Source organism: Dendrobates tinctorius, unplaced genomic scaffold (genome assembly GCF_039654945.1).
Source record: "Dendrobates tinctorius isolate UK_male_01 unplaced genomic scaffold, ASM3965494v1 ptg000104l, whole genome shotgun sequence".
Lineage (NCBI taxonomy): Eukaryota > Metazoa > Chordata > Amphibia > Anura > Dendrobatidae > Dendrobates > Dendrobates tinctorius.
This window is the reverse complement of record NW_027361772.1, coordinates 12,995,239-13,011,072: the sequence shown is the minus strand read 5'-3', so window position 1 is coordinate 13,011,072 and position 15,834 is coordinate 12,995,239. Positions and strand designations below refer to the sequence as shown.

Here is a 15,834-nt window from a genome sequence, read left to right as displayed (position 1 = left end):
TAGCTGCAAAACATGCCTAATTCATCACCCCTCCACCACCATGCTTATTTAGTATGAGGTGGGTGCGCTTATATGCGGTTTTGCTGTTTCGTTCCAAACGTGGTGCAGTACATCCTAGCCAAACATATCCACTCTGGTCTCATCTGTCCAAAGGGCATTGCTGTAAAACTCTTGACGTTTGTTCAAATACAACTTTGCATTCTCTAGGGGTATGGGTTAAAAGGAAGATGTTTTCTCCAGGCAACCCTTACAAACAAGCCATACTTCTTCAGTCCTTGAACTCTTAACCTTGTAACTGAGGCCTGTAGAGTTGGAGCTGTAGCTCTTGGGTGTGGTTGTTTTTTTTTGTTTTTTTTTTAAGTTTCTCTGAGCATTGCATTGACTGACAATGGGCTGATTTTTGCTGAGACTTCCACACCTGAGAATATTGTCAGCTGTCTCAAATGTTCACAAGTGGAAAACAATCTTTCTCACTGTAGAATGATGGATTCCAAATGGTTTGGAAATGGCTTTATAACCCTTCCGAGACTGGTGGGGGGGAACTGCTGCTTCTCGAAGACTATTGCTGTTGTCTTTCCTATTTGGGGTTGTGATAAGACATATGCCTGAGTGCTCCAGCCCAACAAACGGCCAAAACTTCTGCTTGTTATTGGACGTGGTCACACTTGGCAGTCAACAATTCAAGGGCATTTGATTAGCAACATCTAGTTGCTACTTGCCCTCTTAATTTCTATGGAAGAAATAAGGGTGTACTTAATTTCTTATCACTGCTTCTGCATTATTCTTATTCTGCAAACTTAGACCAATAACTCCAGTTTCCATTTTCTCAGTTCATCTCATTACAAAACCAAACCACTGCTCGCTATGCGTACGTGCGCTCCGCCAACCAGTCGGCCCTCTCCATGTGCCAGCATTATTTCCGCAAGGGCCACATCGATCCTGCCAATGATACGTTCAATATTGATCCCAAAATCGTCACAGGTAACTGTTTTTTAGATTTTGATTGGTTCCAAATAAACATGCATATAATCTGATTTTTATTTCACAGCCGTCTTTCTGTGCGATCTCTTCTAGGTTGCGTATACGCAGATCCCACCGAGACAGTTCACAACTACCAGAATTTTAGCATTAAATTTCACAAGTAAGTATTGCTTCCGAATGTCACAGCGTTGGCAAGAGGAGCCCAAAGCGGATGGAGCTGTAGTGAGCATGTGCGACCACCACTTGGATCGGACGGTGAATGAAGCTGTGGTCGCACATGCTCACTACTGCTCTTCTCCGATGGGGCACTCTGTGGAACAGTTCTTACGAATAGTGGGGGGCACAGTGGTCATACACTTATTTGGATGATCCTCATTCCTCTTTAACTTATCAGTTTTTCAAGATAATACACAACTGTTAAGCGCTGCGGAATATGTTAGCGCTATATAAAAAATAAAGATTATTATTAATACACATTAGCACAAGTTGCGTTCCTGGCCCTCCTTGCACATCTCTGTGCCCCATCCATGCTCAGGATTGTTACTGAGGACACACAAGTTTTGCTTCCTGCAGTGACTTGCCCTTTTTATCTCATCGTTTTGCTATTTTTTTTTTTTTTTTTTTTTTTTCCCATCTTAGGTTGATCAACATCACTGTACAGTTTCAGTTAAAGGCAATCAACATCCAGACCATCATTAATAACGAAATCCCAGACTGTTACACATTCACAATCACTGTGAGTATGGTCCTGTTAGGTCTTGTGCCAGGCTGTGTCTGCGGGAAGATCGCCCGTATAGCTCTGATGTCCTCTCCTATGTGTCTAGCCATAGTTGACTTTATACAATTTATTTATTTTTTTTTTTACCTGTCCATCTTATGCAGATCATATTTGATAACCAAGCGCACAGTGGGAGAATAAAAATACAACTGGACAATGATGCGACCATTAAGGAATGCAAGGATCCCAGTGTATTTGGAAGAGGTGAGCAGCAGCACCAACTCCCGTCTGAAAATATTGGGATGAATATCTAAAGTCAAGCCAGTAATGCTTGCCAAACTCCCACTTTACGTTTTTCTGCTCAATGTGAGCATTCTCCTAGGTGGCCCTCTTGGTGTTGGTATTTCAATGTGTCGTACTTCCTAACAGGTGACAACCACTCTCGTCTGGCATTCGATGTCTTTGTGATCACTTCCTGTGTCCTCTCCTTCATCCTGTGCGCTAGATCCATCCTACGAGGCCTGAGGCTGCAGAGTGTAAGTTCGGTGTGTTGTGTGTCGTTGCCGGGCTGCAGCGAGGCGCAATGCTTGGTGGTTTGCTGACATGCTATCACTTTGTCTGTAGGAATTTGCCACGTTTGTGCAGACTCGTCACTCCTTGGCCGTTTCTTTGTCTGACCGGCTGGAGTTCGTGAATGGCTGGTACCTGCTGCTTATCATTAGCGACATCCTCACTTTGTCTGGAACAGTCATGAAAATTGGGATCGAATCCAAGGTATCTCCCATGTGCGGCTGTTGTGATCTCAGACATTATTCACATTGTGTTTTTGGGTCGCCTGCACATACGTGCAGATTTTGCCACTGAGAATCTGTAGAATCTGTGAAGAAAATGAGATCTGGAGATTATACTCTGGAGATCTCTTTTCGCAGAATTCGACCTGCTTTACGGATTCTTAAGTCTTCCAGCAACTAGAGCTGTAAGAATCGATTCCCGGGACTCCAGATTATTGGCCAGGTCGGTAATCTGCGACCACGGGACGAGAGGCCTGTGAAACTAATTCCTCATAGCAATGCCAGCTCTTCTGGGTCGGCATGACATCATTGCGGGGTGAGACATATCGTATAATCAAAAAAGAGTGTCTGAATCTGCTGACCTCCGATCCAGTGGTCACAGATTACTGACCTATCCAATTACTCTGGAGTTGTGAAAATCGAATCTACCATCCATACTTATGACTTGTTCTGCGATCTTTCGATGTAGATTAGTGAACTCCGCAGAAAAACGTGCATTTTGTACTTTTGGATTTTACGGCTTTAAATTGGTGAGTAAAATCAGCCCTGTGTGCAGGTATACTTGGCATGTACATCTATAAAGAAAAATGTGACCATAGAGCTCCAGTTTCAGACAGAGGACTAGAGCTTGTCTTCTTGGCGTCCATCGAGGCGGCGATGATGATCATCCAAAACTTTTCCGTAGATTTTCTCAGTGAGCAAGTTAAATGGAGGCAAAATAAGACCAGGTTCTAATATGTGCTGGACCTTTCCTTGGCTGCACTACTACAAACTTTCCATTTGTGGCCCTTTTTCTCCTTCACCTCATTGGGGGACACAGATACTGTGGGTGTATGCTTCTGCCGCTAGGAGGCTGACACTAAGTGGGGGGGGAAAAAAAGGTTAGCTCCTCCGCCGTATACACCCTCACCCCTATTGCAGGCGGAAATCAGTTTTTTGCTTGGTGTCCATGGAGGCACATGTCTGTTTTTTTTTTTCTCCAGACTTTTTTTCATCTTTTTCCCATGAAGATGAGACGGGGGAGCAACGGATCCTATTGAAAGGGTCCGATTTCCCCAAACCAACAACGGGCGAGTGTCCCTCCACGTATCTTCTCACGCGTCGTGGGACACAATGCCGGACTTGGCCCTGACCACCCCTAGGTATTGAAACCATGGGCTGTACAGAGGCACAAGACTAGTCCGTGCGGCCCCCACTGCTCCACCAATGCTTAGACTGCGGTGCTGCAAGGTGGCGGACGGTCCCTCTCCTCACCCCATGAAGGGTATTTGATGGAGCTAGGGTGCCTGCACGGCCTATATTAAGTGGTGTTTTTTTTTTTTTTTTTTTTTTTTTAACGAGGGCCCCCCTCACATACCTGCGCTCAGGCTGAAGAGGATTGTCTGGGAGGGCTCCTGCAAAGATCCGAGGGCTGGAGCCCCCAGCCGGCAGAAGCCACTGGCCATGCAAGGCAAGAGTGGCTGGATCTGTCAGGCGGCGTAGCGCCATGTTTAGTCAGCGCCATGGAACCGTGCCCCGCCCCCCCCCCCCTTTCCGGTCGGGGTAGGGGAAAAATTGAGGCCGCAGCTTTAGCCTGAGCTAGGCCGCGGCCAGAAGTCCCGCCTCTGGGCTGCGCGTCATTTCCGGCAGCCCGCCCTGCACTGGGCGGCGGCAAAGAAATTTAGGCCCCGGCTTCAGAGCGCGGCTAGGCCGCAGAACGGAAGTTCCGCCCCCTAGAGCGGTTTTACATGCTGGCTCACTCCCACAGATGGTGGCGTGCGATTTGAAGGAGGAAGTGTCCAGGACAGGGGGGCGCAGGACTGAGGTAAGTGTTGCCCGAGAGGCCACGCTATAGGGAAACTGAGGTGCTAAACCTCACCCCCCCCCCCCCACCTCCCCAGCAGCAGATAGAGACAGCATGTCCGAAAAAGCAAAGACGCAAACGTTCTTTTACGCTGCATGCATCTCTTGTCGGGCTGCGTTTCCGCGGGTGCAGAGCAAGCGATTATGCGAAGCCTGCGAATCTGAACGCGCCCAGGAGCCCTCCCCTGCGACTGTGACCAATGTGTCGAATCCCCCGGAGTGGGCCCTATCACTGCCACAGTCCATGGGGTCGCTTAAGAGAGTAATAGTCCCTTCAAGCCCCAGATAGGGGCAGGGACAATGGCTCGCCAGCCTTAGAGGGAACCTCCACCTCACAAGAGCCTCTGGCCTGCAGGGGCCTCTTTCACTCCAGGCAGACCCAGAGGAAATAAATCCACACGGTGTAACCCAGTCCATCCGGTGCCTTGGCATCCGTAAGCTCTGCTTCTCGCTCCCCGTCAGCAGTGGTTGATAGCGAGCAGACCTCAAATTGCGACTCAGACGAGCCCCTTGACCTGGACACTCCAGAGTCACGTGAAACAGTGGACAGCCTCATAAAAGCCGTCAATCAGACCCTGGGGATTGAGGAAGATCCCGCAGCGGCTACGGGGCATATAGTGGCATTTAAGCGAGTGAAGCGCCCGCACAGAATTTTTTTTCCTCTCACCCGGAGTTTGAGGACATAGTGCAGCGGCACAGAGAACGTCCAGACAGGCGTTTCTCGGGTCAAAAGGCACTCGAAACAAGGAATCCGTTTGCGCCGGACCTCCGTAGAAAATGACTGGAATCCCCGATGGTGGATCCTCCGGTTTCGCGCCTAGCCACTAAGACCCTGCTATCTGTCCCTAGTGTTTCCTCGATTAAGGATCGCATTATAGAGAGCTTGGCTCGCTCAGTATATGAGGTATCAGGGTCAGCACTCGCTCCCTCGTTCGCAGCAACTTGGGTAGCCAAGGCTATGATATCATGGTCAGAAATATTAAACAAGGTCACGCAAGAGCAGGATCTACCTGCAGAGATTTCAGAGGTCGCAGGTCAGATGGCGATGGCCGGAGACTATGTAATCAATGCGTCTTTGGATGCGGCCAATTGCTCGGCACTTGCTGCCGCTAATGCAATTTCTATCAGAAGAGCCCTATGGTTAAGGACATGGCGAGCCGATTCTACTTCTAAGAAGTCCTTGGCTTTCCTGCCTTATCAATGCGGCCGCCTATTTGGGGAGAAGTTGGATCAACTTATCTCTGACTCCACAGGAGGGAAGAGCGGGTTTCTCCCTCAACAAAAGGTCAAAACGTTTTTTCATCACCTGTTTCAGGCACGTTTTCGGGCCTTTCGCAACCCCGGATTGACTACAGCGGCCAATTCCGCCACCTCAGACCGCCCCAACCAGGATAGGGAGCAGCAGGTCTCATATAGAGCCCACCCATTGGGGAGAATGCGTACTCAGCAGCCCAGATCGAGGGGATCCAGATCCCAAAGATCATCAGCCAAATGACTCGAGGCCTTTACCAGACGACACCAGCAAGGTGGGCGGCCGCCTACACTGGTTTCACCACGTCTGGGTCAATGTCGCTCACGAAGCATGGGTAAAGGAATTGGTGGCCTCAGGTTACAAAATAGAATTTGTCAGATACCCTCCTCGTCTTGGAGGGTATCAGAGGTTTCTACGCTTCGCCATCAGCAATCAACATTTTCAGCTCATAGCGCTACCCTTCGGGTAGCCACGGCTCCCAGAGTGTTAACAAAGGTTATGGCAGTTGTCATGGCCATACTGCATTCTCGAGGCATAGTCGTCTTGCCTTTTCTGGACAACCTCTTGGTCAAGGGCCCGTCAATACGAGCATGCGAGGAAAAATTTCAACATCACGCTAGATACTCTTGCCCGCTTAGGATGGTTGGTCAATGTGAAGAAGTCATCCCTTGTGCCAGCTCAGAGGATCTCCCTCCTAGGAATGATCTTTGACACTTGCCGAGGGTTGGTAATTCTCCCTCAGGAAAAGGCAGGGAGTCTGGACACTACGCCAGCCAGTCCCTCATACCATCCGATCTGGGATGAGGATTCTAGGGGAAAATGATGGAAGCGATACCATTCGCCCAGTTCCATCTTCGCCCTCTTGTCAGCCTGGGACAAGAATCCTTTCACGCACGATTTGCGGTGCCGACTGTCCTCAAGTCAGGCAGTCGCTCGGATGGTGGATAACCAGTTCCTCTCTGGCCCAGGGGAAACCTTTCCCCCCAGATCATTGGCTGGTAATGACAACCGACGCCAGTCTCCTCGGCTGGGGAGCGGTGTTTTGCCACCATACAACCCAGGGACGGTGGTCGCAACAGGAGGCACGCCTCCCGATCAACTTATTGGAGATACGAGCAATTCGGCTGGCTCTGCAGAAGTTTCATCACTTTCTAGCAGGCCGCCCCGTCCGGATTCAATCGGACAACGCCACGGCGGTGGCTTACATAGATCATCAAGGGGGCACCCGCAGCAGAGCAACCATGCGCGAGGTGGGGCACGTTCTTCAGTGGGCCGAAGCAAAACACTCGGTGATTTCAGCTGTCCACATCCCAGGCGTGGAAAATTGGGCGGCAGACTTTCTCAGCCAGCAGGGTCTTGCATCTGGAGAGTGGTCTCTACATCCCGAAGGTTTTCAGCAGATTTGTCAGCTGTGGGGAACCCCGGATGTGGACCTGATGGCGTCAAGAGTGAACGCCAAGGTGCCCACATATGTCGCTCGAGCCAGGGACCCGCAGGCAATCGCTGTGGACGCGTTGGTTCTGCCATGGAACCAGTTTCGCCTCCCATATCTATTTCCCCCGCTGCCACTACTCCCGAGGGTCATCAAGACGGGGTTGCGGCAATTCTGCTGGCCCCAGACTGGCCCCGTCGAGCATGGTACGCAGATCTAATGCAGCTGCTCGCCAACGCTCCTTGGCGCCTGCCAGAGCGCCCGGATCTACTTTCTCAAGGGCCAATTTGCCACCCGAAATCAGGGGCCATGTGTTTGATGGCCATTGAATCTTGGATTCTAACCCAGGCAGGGTTCGGGAGCAAGGTGGTCGCTACAATGATTAGCGCCTGGAAGCCTGCTTCAGCACGAATTTACCACCACACCTGGAAGGTGTTCTTTGCTTGGTGTCGAGGCTGTGGTGTTTCTCCACTGAGACTCTCAATCCTCAACATCTTGGCCTTTCTCCAGTCGGGCCTAGACTCGGGCTTAACCCCAAGTTCTCTCCGGAGATAAATATCGGGCTTATCTGTCCTGTTTCAGCGCAGAATTGCTAGCCATCTGCAGGTGAAGACTTTCATCCAGGGAGTCTCCGACTTGGTACCTCCCTATAAGGCGCCTATGGACGCTTGGGACCTTAACCTGGTCCTAAGTGTTCTGCAGGGAGCTCCATTTGAACCGCTTCAGGATATCTCCTTGAGGTACCTTTCCTGGAAAGTGGTGTTCCTAGTGGCCATCACTTCTATCAGGCGGGTTTCAGATCTGGCAACCCTATCCTGCCAAGCCCCGTTCCTCCCTTTCTATAAGGATAAGGTGCTCAGACCAGCCCCTCCTTTTCTGCCGAAAGTCGTGTCCTCTTTTCACATTAATGAAGATGTTGTCTTGCCTTCGTTTTGTCCAGCACCGGTGCACCGTGTGGCAAAGGCTCTTCACATGTTAGACCTGGTAAGAGCCCTCCGGAGGTGCGTGTCGAGGACGGCACCCTTTCGTCAGACGGACACGCTGTTCGTGCTCCCCGAAGGGCGCAGGAAGGGACTAGCTGCCTCAAAGTCGACCATAGCCAGATGGATTCGTTTGACTACTCTGGAGTCCTACCGCATTAGAGGCACGCTGATTCCAGCAGGGATCAGAGCGCACTCTACTCGGGCAGTGGGCGCCTCTTGGGCGCTTCGGCACCAGGCTTTGACGGAACAGGTTTGCAAGGCAGCAACCTGGTCCAGCCTGCACACACTTGCCAAACATTATAATATCCATGCTCAGGCCTCGGCGGATGCGAGCCTGGGTAGAAGGATTCTCCAAGCAGCGGTGGCGCACCTTAAACGAGGTGCATGTAGCTTGGATCGGTGAGTCAATCGCCCACCCAGGGACTGCTTTAGGACGTCCCACAGTATCTGTGTCCCCCAATGAGGCGAAGGAGAAACATGGATTTTTGTGATAACGCACCGTAAAATCCTTTTCTCAGAGACGCTCATTGGGGGACACAGCTCCCACCCTATTAGCCAGTTGGCTCTTGTTTTGTTTAACTTTATATACATTTTACTAATTTGATAAAGGGTGGTGTTTTGGACATGTTGTACCTGTATTAAGGCTGATTTTGTTGTCCTCCTACTGCTTGGCACCAAACTGATTTCCGCCCGCAATAGGGGCGAGGGTGTATACGGCAGAGGAGGAGCTAAACTTTTTCACTTATTGTCAGCTTACTAGCGGCAGAAGCATACACCCACAGTATCTGTCTAACAATGAGCGTCTCGAAGAAAATGATTTTATGGTGAGTTATCACAAAAATCCATGTTTAGTGTTGAGCGATACCTTCCGATATCGTGAAGGATCGGACCGATACCCCAAAAATATCGGGTATCGCCAATTCCGATACCGGAAACCAATGCAAGTCAATGGGACACAAATATCGGAATGAAAATAAACCCTTTCTTTCCTTGCACATCCAGTTCGGGAGGGGGGGGAAGAGTGTGGGCGGAGACTGTGCGTGTCTGTGTGTGCGGGCCTGCCGGGGGTCTTTGTGTCTGTGTGCAGGCATCTTCCGATTGGTCTACAAGTCCCATCGAGCGATGCCTGCTACAATGACAGTGATTGACACATTAGCCAATGATGGGACAGTAGTAGTCCCATCATCCGGCTAATGTGTTTAATGTAAAAAAAACAAAAAAAAACAAACCACAAACACATACATGCATACTACATACAATACATTGATACACTACATACAGTACATATAACAGAGTACATACTCACCATCACTTGTCACTTTGATCCCCGAAGCCAGTGTCATCTGTAAAAAGTATTACAATAGCAAACAATATACTCCCTGATCCGCAGAAATCCACCAGTGTCCCACGTCGATCTCCCGTGGAGAACACCAGCATCAGCTGATGCGACCGCTCTCTAGGGATACAATGACGGGAGGAAGGTATCCTGCCGTGCTGTATTCCTCCGCCACTGTTAAAAAAAAAAAAAAAAAAAAAAAAAAAAAAAAAGTCCTAGTCTCACATTTGGCATTGCTGTGTGAGAAAGTTCCCATGCAGCTTTTGCCATAAAGTGAGACCAGTGAACTTGTCTCCTGTCAGTGTCACTGTTCTATAGGGGAGATCGTCGTGGGACACTCGTGGATTTCTGCGGATCAGGGAGTATATTGGTTGGTTGTTTAATATTTTTTTTACAGATGACACTGACTTCGGGGATGAAAGTGACAAGTGATGGTGAGTATGTACTCTGTTATATGTATTGTATCAATGTATTGTATGTAGTATGTATATTTGTGGGTTGTGTCTTTTTTTTTTTTTTTTTTTTTTTTTTTTCTTCATTCGACACATTAGCCGGATGATGGGACTACTTCTGTCCCATCATTGGCTAATGTGTCAATCACTGTCATTGTAGCAGGCATAGCCCGATGGGACTTGTAGTCCCATCAGACGATGCCCGCACAGACCCCGCCCGCACACAGACACGCAGTCTCCGCCCACACTCCATTATAACGCTTCATGATGACATCATTTCAGCATGCCTAACAGGATGTGCCCACACTTCTTAGGATCCTCAACTGGCTCATTGCATTATGGGAACTTCCGATTCCAGTATTCGATATTGTAAAAATATCGAAACTCAGTATCGGAACTCCGATACCGCGAATATCGGCCGATACTGCGAATATCGGGTATCGGAATGCTCAACACTATCCAAGTTTTAAAAGCAAACGACTGCCCTCAAGAGATCAGAAATGTAGTTTTGGTGTTATCTCTAGGTGGCCTCTGTCTGGGTCCAACCCTTTTTAAAGTACCTCCACCCTATGTGTAGACTTAAGTCACTTACAGAGTCTAAAGTCTTGTTACATTTCATCCCTTACGTTTTTGTCCTGTCGTTCCATGCTCTAGACGTTTGCCAGTTACGATGTCTGCAGCATCCTGTTGGGAACCTCGACCTTGCTGGTTTGGGTTGGTGTCATCCGGTATCTCAGCTTCTTTCAGAAATATAATGTGAGTATTTAATTTCTAAATGGATCCTGAACATTGCATGGTCTTGATCTATACGGCAATAATCCTCAGTCTAGCCGGCTTTCTTGCTGCACGTGGCTTGGTCGGATGGTGCGGTGAGTGCAGGGATAATGGGTGCCTCTAAGTAACCAGTATCCTACAAGAAAATTCCTAATACCTAGTGATCACTCACTCGCCATCAGTAAAGGTTCTGCTTCCTTATGGCAAAATCCTTATTGGTGTTAATGGGATCTGCCTTTTAGATGATAACCTATTACATTTATAGATCACTTTGCCAGCTTCTGGTTGTTTATGACCTGCTTGGCATCACAAAGGTTCCCTTTCTCCTGTAGGTTCTCATTGTGACACTCCGAGTTGCTCTACCTAACGTCATTCGTTTCTGCTGTTGTGCGGCTGTGATTTATCTGGGATATTGCTTCTGTGGTTGGATCGTGCTGGGACCCTATCATGTCAAGGTGAGGAAGTCTTCCCTCCACTCCTTCATCCTTAGTTCTGTCTCCCTCATCCAGTTTGTGGTAACTCTGTGGTTTTTCTGCCAGTTTCGGTCCCTCTCGATGGTGTCGGAGTGTCTCTTCTCCCTTATAAATGGTGACGACATGTTTGTCACCTTCTCGGAGATGCAGAACAGCAGCTACCTCGTGTGGATGTTCAGCCAGCTTTACCTTTATACCTTCATCAGTCTCTTTATCTACATGGTCCTCAGTCTCTTCATTGCCTTGATAACGGGAGCCTACGAGACCATCAAGGTAAATATTTTGGGTAATTGGTGATCATTGTCCATTCTTCCTGATTTTTATTGATTCTTTTTGTGGTCCCCAGTTTCAGAATGCTGGAGAAGAAAATGTATCTTCTCTCCATCAATACATAGCAGAGTGTAAGGACAGCCCCAGCTCGGGGAAATTCCGAAGCATGAGCTCCGCCAACTGTTCTGTGTTCTGTTGCTGCTGCCCACAACAGTGAGTATCGGCCATTAAAGCTTTCTTTAAAGGGAATTTGTCGTCAGAATGGTGTAATACAGATACCCCAGAGATATTAAAACTAACCGCCTGTTCAGAGAACTAATCCTGGGTTAAGCAAAGCAAGAATTGGACTGGTAGCATTGCAATGCTGCCAATGTGATGGTGGTGTGGTAGTTCCAGATCTGTGGGCTTATTTTATGGCAGCCCAACTCCAACATATTGAGGCATGGGATGATCCTAAATGTAGAGGAGCACAGAATCTTCTACTTCAGTCATCTAGGTTATATGAAACATTTGAGGGTCTCTTTTGAGTTCGTTTCCAACGTTCTTGCTTCATCGGCTATGGTGGAAGGTTAGAATTTTAGGGTCTACAGGGATCACTGTTTACCTCACTTTGGGAAACCCCTTGGATTTCTAATCTTTATCAACAAGGTGTTTAGGAAGTTGATCTTTTTAGGGGGCTCTACATACACTTCCATGTTTTGGTAGGTGACTTGATAAAGGAATTTTCTCAACTACAAATTGAGCTTGGGATACCTACCCCCGATTTGTATAAATGCCTTCAGCTGAGGTGTGAATATCCTGGAGGCCATATACCTAAGAATATGATAATACATAGAATCACTATTTCACTGTAGTGGTCTCATCTCAGTACTATACAGTGGGGTTTTTTTTTGTTTTGTTTTTTTTTTTTTTTTTTAAATCTTGTTTTGGCAAAGTATCCATCACATTCCAAAATAAAATGGGAAAGTGTAATGGGCCCTATAGAAGGTCAATGGCAAGAACTCTTGGTGAGGACTGTGCCATTGTTTCTGAGCGACAGCAAGTATACAGAACACATTCGTTCCTATTCAACATAGGATTTGGCTGGAATCCTATTTGCACTACTTGTTAAAAAGCAAAAAAGCTGCAAATTTATTACTCGTGCTGTGCTACTGGCCTAATCGGGAACCTTTCTGGAAAGGGGTGCTGGAAGTGATAAATGGGGGGGGGGGGGGGGGGTTTGTTCAATTCATAGTGTCTGATTACTGATAAATATGGTAAAATGGCTGTGTCCCATATCTTGTGGGATTTGTTTTTCCTTCTTTGTAATTGTTCTTAAAGGGTTATTCCCATCTCAAAGATCCTACCCCAATATGCAGTAGGAATAATAACAAATGGCAAGTACATCCATTTAGAAATGTAGCATAGTTCTTCTGATTTTGCTATGTCTTTCCTCATATTCAGAGCAATGCAGTAACTTGGGTATCCATGGTGACTACCACTGGCAACTAGCTAACTGTCATAACCATGGATACCTAAACTACTGGAATGCCCTGCATATGAGGGGAAAAAGCCATCACAAATCAGGAGAACTAGTCTACACTTCTAATTTAAGGAATTTGCTAGTAATATTCCTCCTACATGTTGGAATAGTATCTTGGAGATGGGAGTACCCTCTTTTAAAATTTGGAAAATCTTCAATAAAAAAAATTCTAATTTAGCTGTTCTGTTGGTTATTATGATTGACTACTTATTAGCCATGCCATAAAGGCTATCTAAGGTTGGGAGTCCTTTCATTTTAGAGGAGACTCTCTGGTTCGCCTAAATATACCAAGTCCTAGAGCAAGGCACGTTGTCTTATAGGAGTCGCCTCCAATTGGTGGCTCTAGAGGCAGCTTTCTTCCTCTTGGAATCTTCTTTCTCTTGTATATTATCCGATCTCTTATGACAATCTTGCTCTCTCATCCTGCTGAACTTTTTCCACACCACGTTACGTGCCCGTCGGCCATACTGCTTGGTTGAGTTCCACATAAGTCAGCTTTACATTTCCTGTTTCTTCTACAGAGCCGAAGGTGATGAAGACCAAGTGATTATTAATTGAAGACAAGCTTTCTCATCCTGTATAAAGATGAAGGATTCCTCCATATTGGCGTTTAGGATTTTAATTCCGTTTTAAGGACTTTCGTTTTAAAGCGACACTCTTGGGTTTCCTTTTTCTTTTTTTTTTTTTTTTTTTTTTTTGTCTCTAAAGACCTTTTTAAATGACTCCTAAGCCTTAGACCACAGCGCCAAAAGACGGAAGCCCTAAGCAAGACAAGGACCTTTGACATTAAGCTAGATCCGTATCACTGGACACTTTATGGAGTGTTTAACATAGCAGAATTATTAGTAAATGTTATAATTTAGAGATTATTTTTGAGGGTCAAGCAACAGAATGTGTATGAATTAGTCGAGGGAAGAACCGGGGAGAGAGGATCAAAAGGCCAAGCGCACAACTGGACACTTTGTATCAATTATCTGCAGCCTGTTGGTTGTGGAGATGTTTTAATTTAATATATATTTTTTTTTTTTTTTTAATGCCACTTTTACCGTATGAGAATAAAGTGTCACCATACACTATTTTGTGTTGTCTTGGCATTTTAATTGGGATATTGGAGGAGATCATGGACCACCAATGATGGGAGAGCTTCTGAGAAACCGAGGGTGCTAAGCATGATTGTGGCCAACGACATGCTGGAGTGTCTGCCATTTCCTGGGAAACTATGGGTTAATCCTCTCCCTATAAAATGTCTAAAACGCTCCTGGTTTTTTTTTTTTTAATGATGTCCAACATGTCTGTTCCAAAGCGTGGCAAATAGTTTGATAAATCTTGATGTCTCCTCTCGTTGACAGTAAAGGTATTTTCAGCGGACTGAAAATCCGCAATGTTTTGGGTGGGATTTGACCCCCGCCGCACGTCAATTGTTTCTGCACTCTTCGCTATGTAAAAGGTGCAATTAGAGCTGAGTAAAAGGATTTGAAGGACCCTGAACCAGGGGCCAAGTCTGGTGCCAGGAATACTGCTTACCTCCTGCCGCAAGCAGATCAGGCTGCTGTGAACCCTTCTTGCTCAACTCTGGGCACATTCTGTGATTTCATCCACTATTTCCACAGTAGACCCCTTTGCAATGTGGTATGGAATTTCCCATTACGGATATTGGGTCCCATGTAGATACACAATTTTACATTCAAACACCTATGTTGGAATGGGATGTGCAAATCTGCACCATCGGCATACAATCGAGACTCCTAAACCTCCGATTCTTAAGTCATGGTGGGCTGCATATTCAGTGCATGATCTTTCTAGGTTGTAAGAAAATGTAAATATTCCTTTCACAGTAGGAATACTCATCATATATTTTATTTATTTTTTTTTTCTTAGCAGAGAACAATGTGATTCTTTTAATCTTTGGGTCAAACAGGATTCATGTCCCAAAGGCATTTTCTTAATTCCAAGAACAGTACAGCATGTCATGACCACAATTGATTTTTTTTTTTTTTTTTTTTTTTTGGTGAGCTCAAAAACAAAAAGCCCTCTGAATCTTATCTCACCAAAAAAACCCTGAAAGTTTGACCCAACTTTTATCACCTAGTCCTACTACTGATGGATACTTCCTACACCCCCCCCCCCCCCCCCCCCCCCAATTCATGGAACAATGCTCTGAAAGGTGTGGTGGCCAGACATTCCCTTCACTTCTATAGCTGATGCAGTAGAAGGCGGAAAAAATGGCCTTCAGCTCGCCCTTGATCTATGGCGATTTGATGGATGAACGCTCTGTAGGACGATCACTCTTGTGCAAGCCAAAGTAGGTCCATCAGGGTCTTCTCCGCCATTATCTTGATAGTATAAAGTCAGCAGGTTGCGTGTCTTGCTCTTTTCCTTGTTCCTTCTAGTCCTTCTCCAGTGACTGCTCTCATGGTATGATGTGTCCAAAGTAGGTAAGTTGTAGCTCAGCGATCCTTACTGAGAGTGACATGCCTGGCTTGATTTATTCCAAAACTTAATGGTTTGTTCTTCTTGCCATCCATGGTATTGATAACGTCCTTCTCCAGCACCACATTTTGAAGGCATTTATTGAAAAAAGGGCTTGGCAATGTTTTATTCTACTGCAGACAGAGCAGTGGGGGGAGGCTCCTGCTGCAGCAATATGGTTTACTTCCATACACGAAGGGAGGAGGTGGGTGAGGCATGGCTGAACTCTTGAGACATCTGAAATATTTTTCTCAGTTTTTAATAGTAAAATTAGGTCAGTAAAAAGACTTATGGCAAGTTCCCATGTGCTGTAAACGCCCTGGATTTTCCACGGCAAAAAAAAATCAGTTGTAAATTTAATTCACAATGCTGGTAATGTAACACACGGGATATTCCACAAGAACCTGCAGTATTCACTCTGCATGGGAACCTGCCAGAAGGAAGGAAATGTAGTAATAGCAGGGCTGTGGAGTCGGAGCTCATTTTGGTGGAGTCGGTATAAAATGGTCCGACTCCTAAAATATATAATAAATTGGGTA

The 15,834-nt window shown here is 46.7% G+C and overlaps 1 protein-coding gene across 1 annotated transcript in view; it reads left to right on the top strand.

Annotated features, from left to right (window-relative positions):
* MCOLN1 (mucolipin TRP cation channel 1) overlaps nucleotides 1–13,902 on the top strand; it is a 30,777-nt gene extending 16,875 nt beyond the window's left edge. Inside the window, exons 4-14 of the mRNA XM_073588765.1 lie at nucleotides 831–981; nucleotides 1,075–1,141; nucleotides 1,621–1,717; nucleotides 1,864–1,963; nucleotides 2,129–2,235; nucleotides 2,324–2,473; nucleotides 10,442–10,543; nucleotides 10,894–11,016; nucleotides 11,101–11,307; nucleotides 11,381–11,517; nucleotides 13,348–13,902. Coding sequence (XP_073444866.1) covers nucleotides 831–981; nucleotides 1,075–1,141; nucleotides 1,621–1,717; nucleotides 1,864–1,963; nucleotides 2,129–2,235; nucleotides 2,324–2,473; nucleotides 10,442–10,543; nucleotides 10,894–11,016; nucleotides 11,101–11,307; nucleotides 11,381–11,517; nucleotides 13,348–13,384 — 1,278 coding nt within the window. The 3' untranslated portion in view covers nucleotides 13,385–13,902. The remainder of the gene's footprint in view (nucleotides 1–830; nucleotides 982–1,074; nucleotides 1,142–1,620; nucleotides 1,718–1,863; nucleotides 1,964–2,128; nucleotides 2,236–2,323; nucleotides 2,474–10,441; nucleotides 10,544–10,893; nucleotides 11,017–11,100; nucleotides 11,308–11,380; nucleotides 11,518–13,347) is intronic.
* The last annotated feature ends 1,932 nt before the right edge of the window (nucleotides 13,903–15,834 follow it).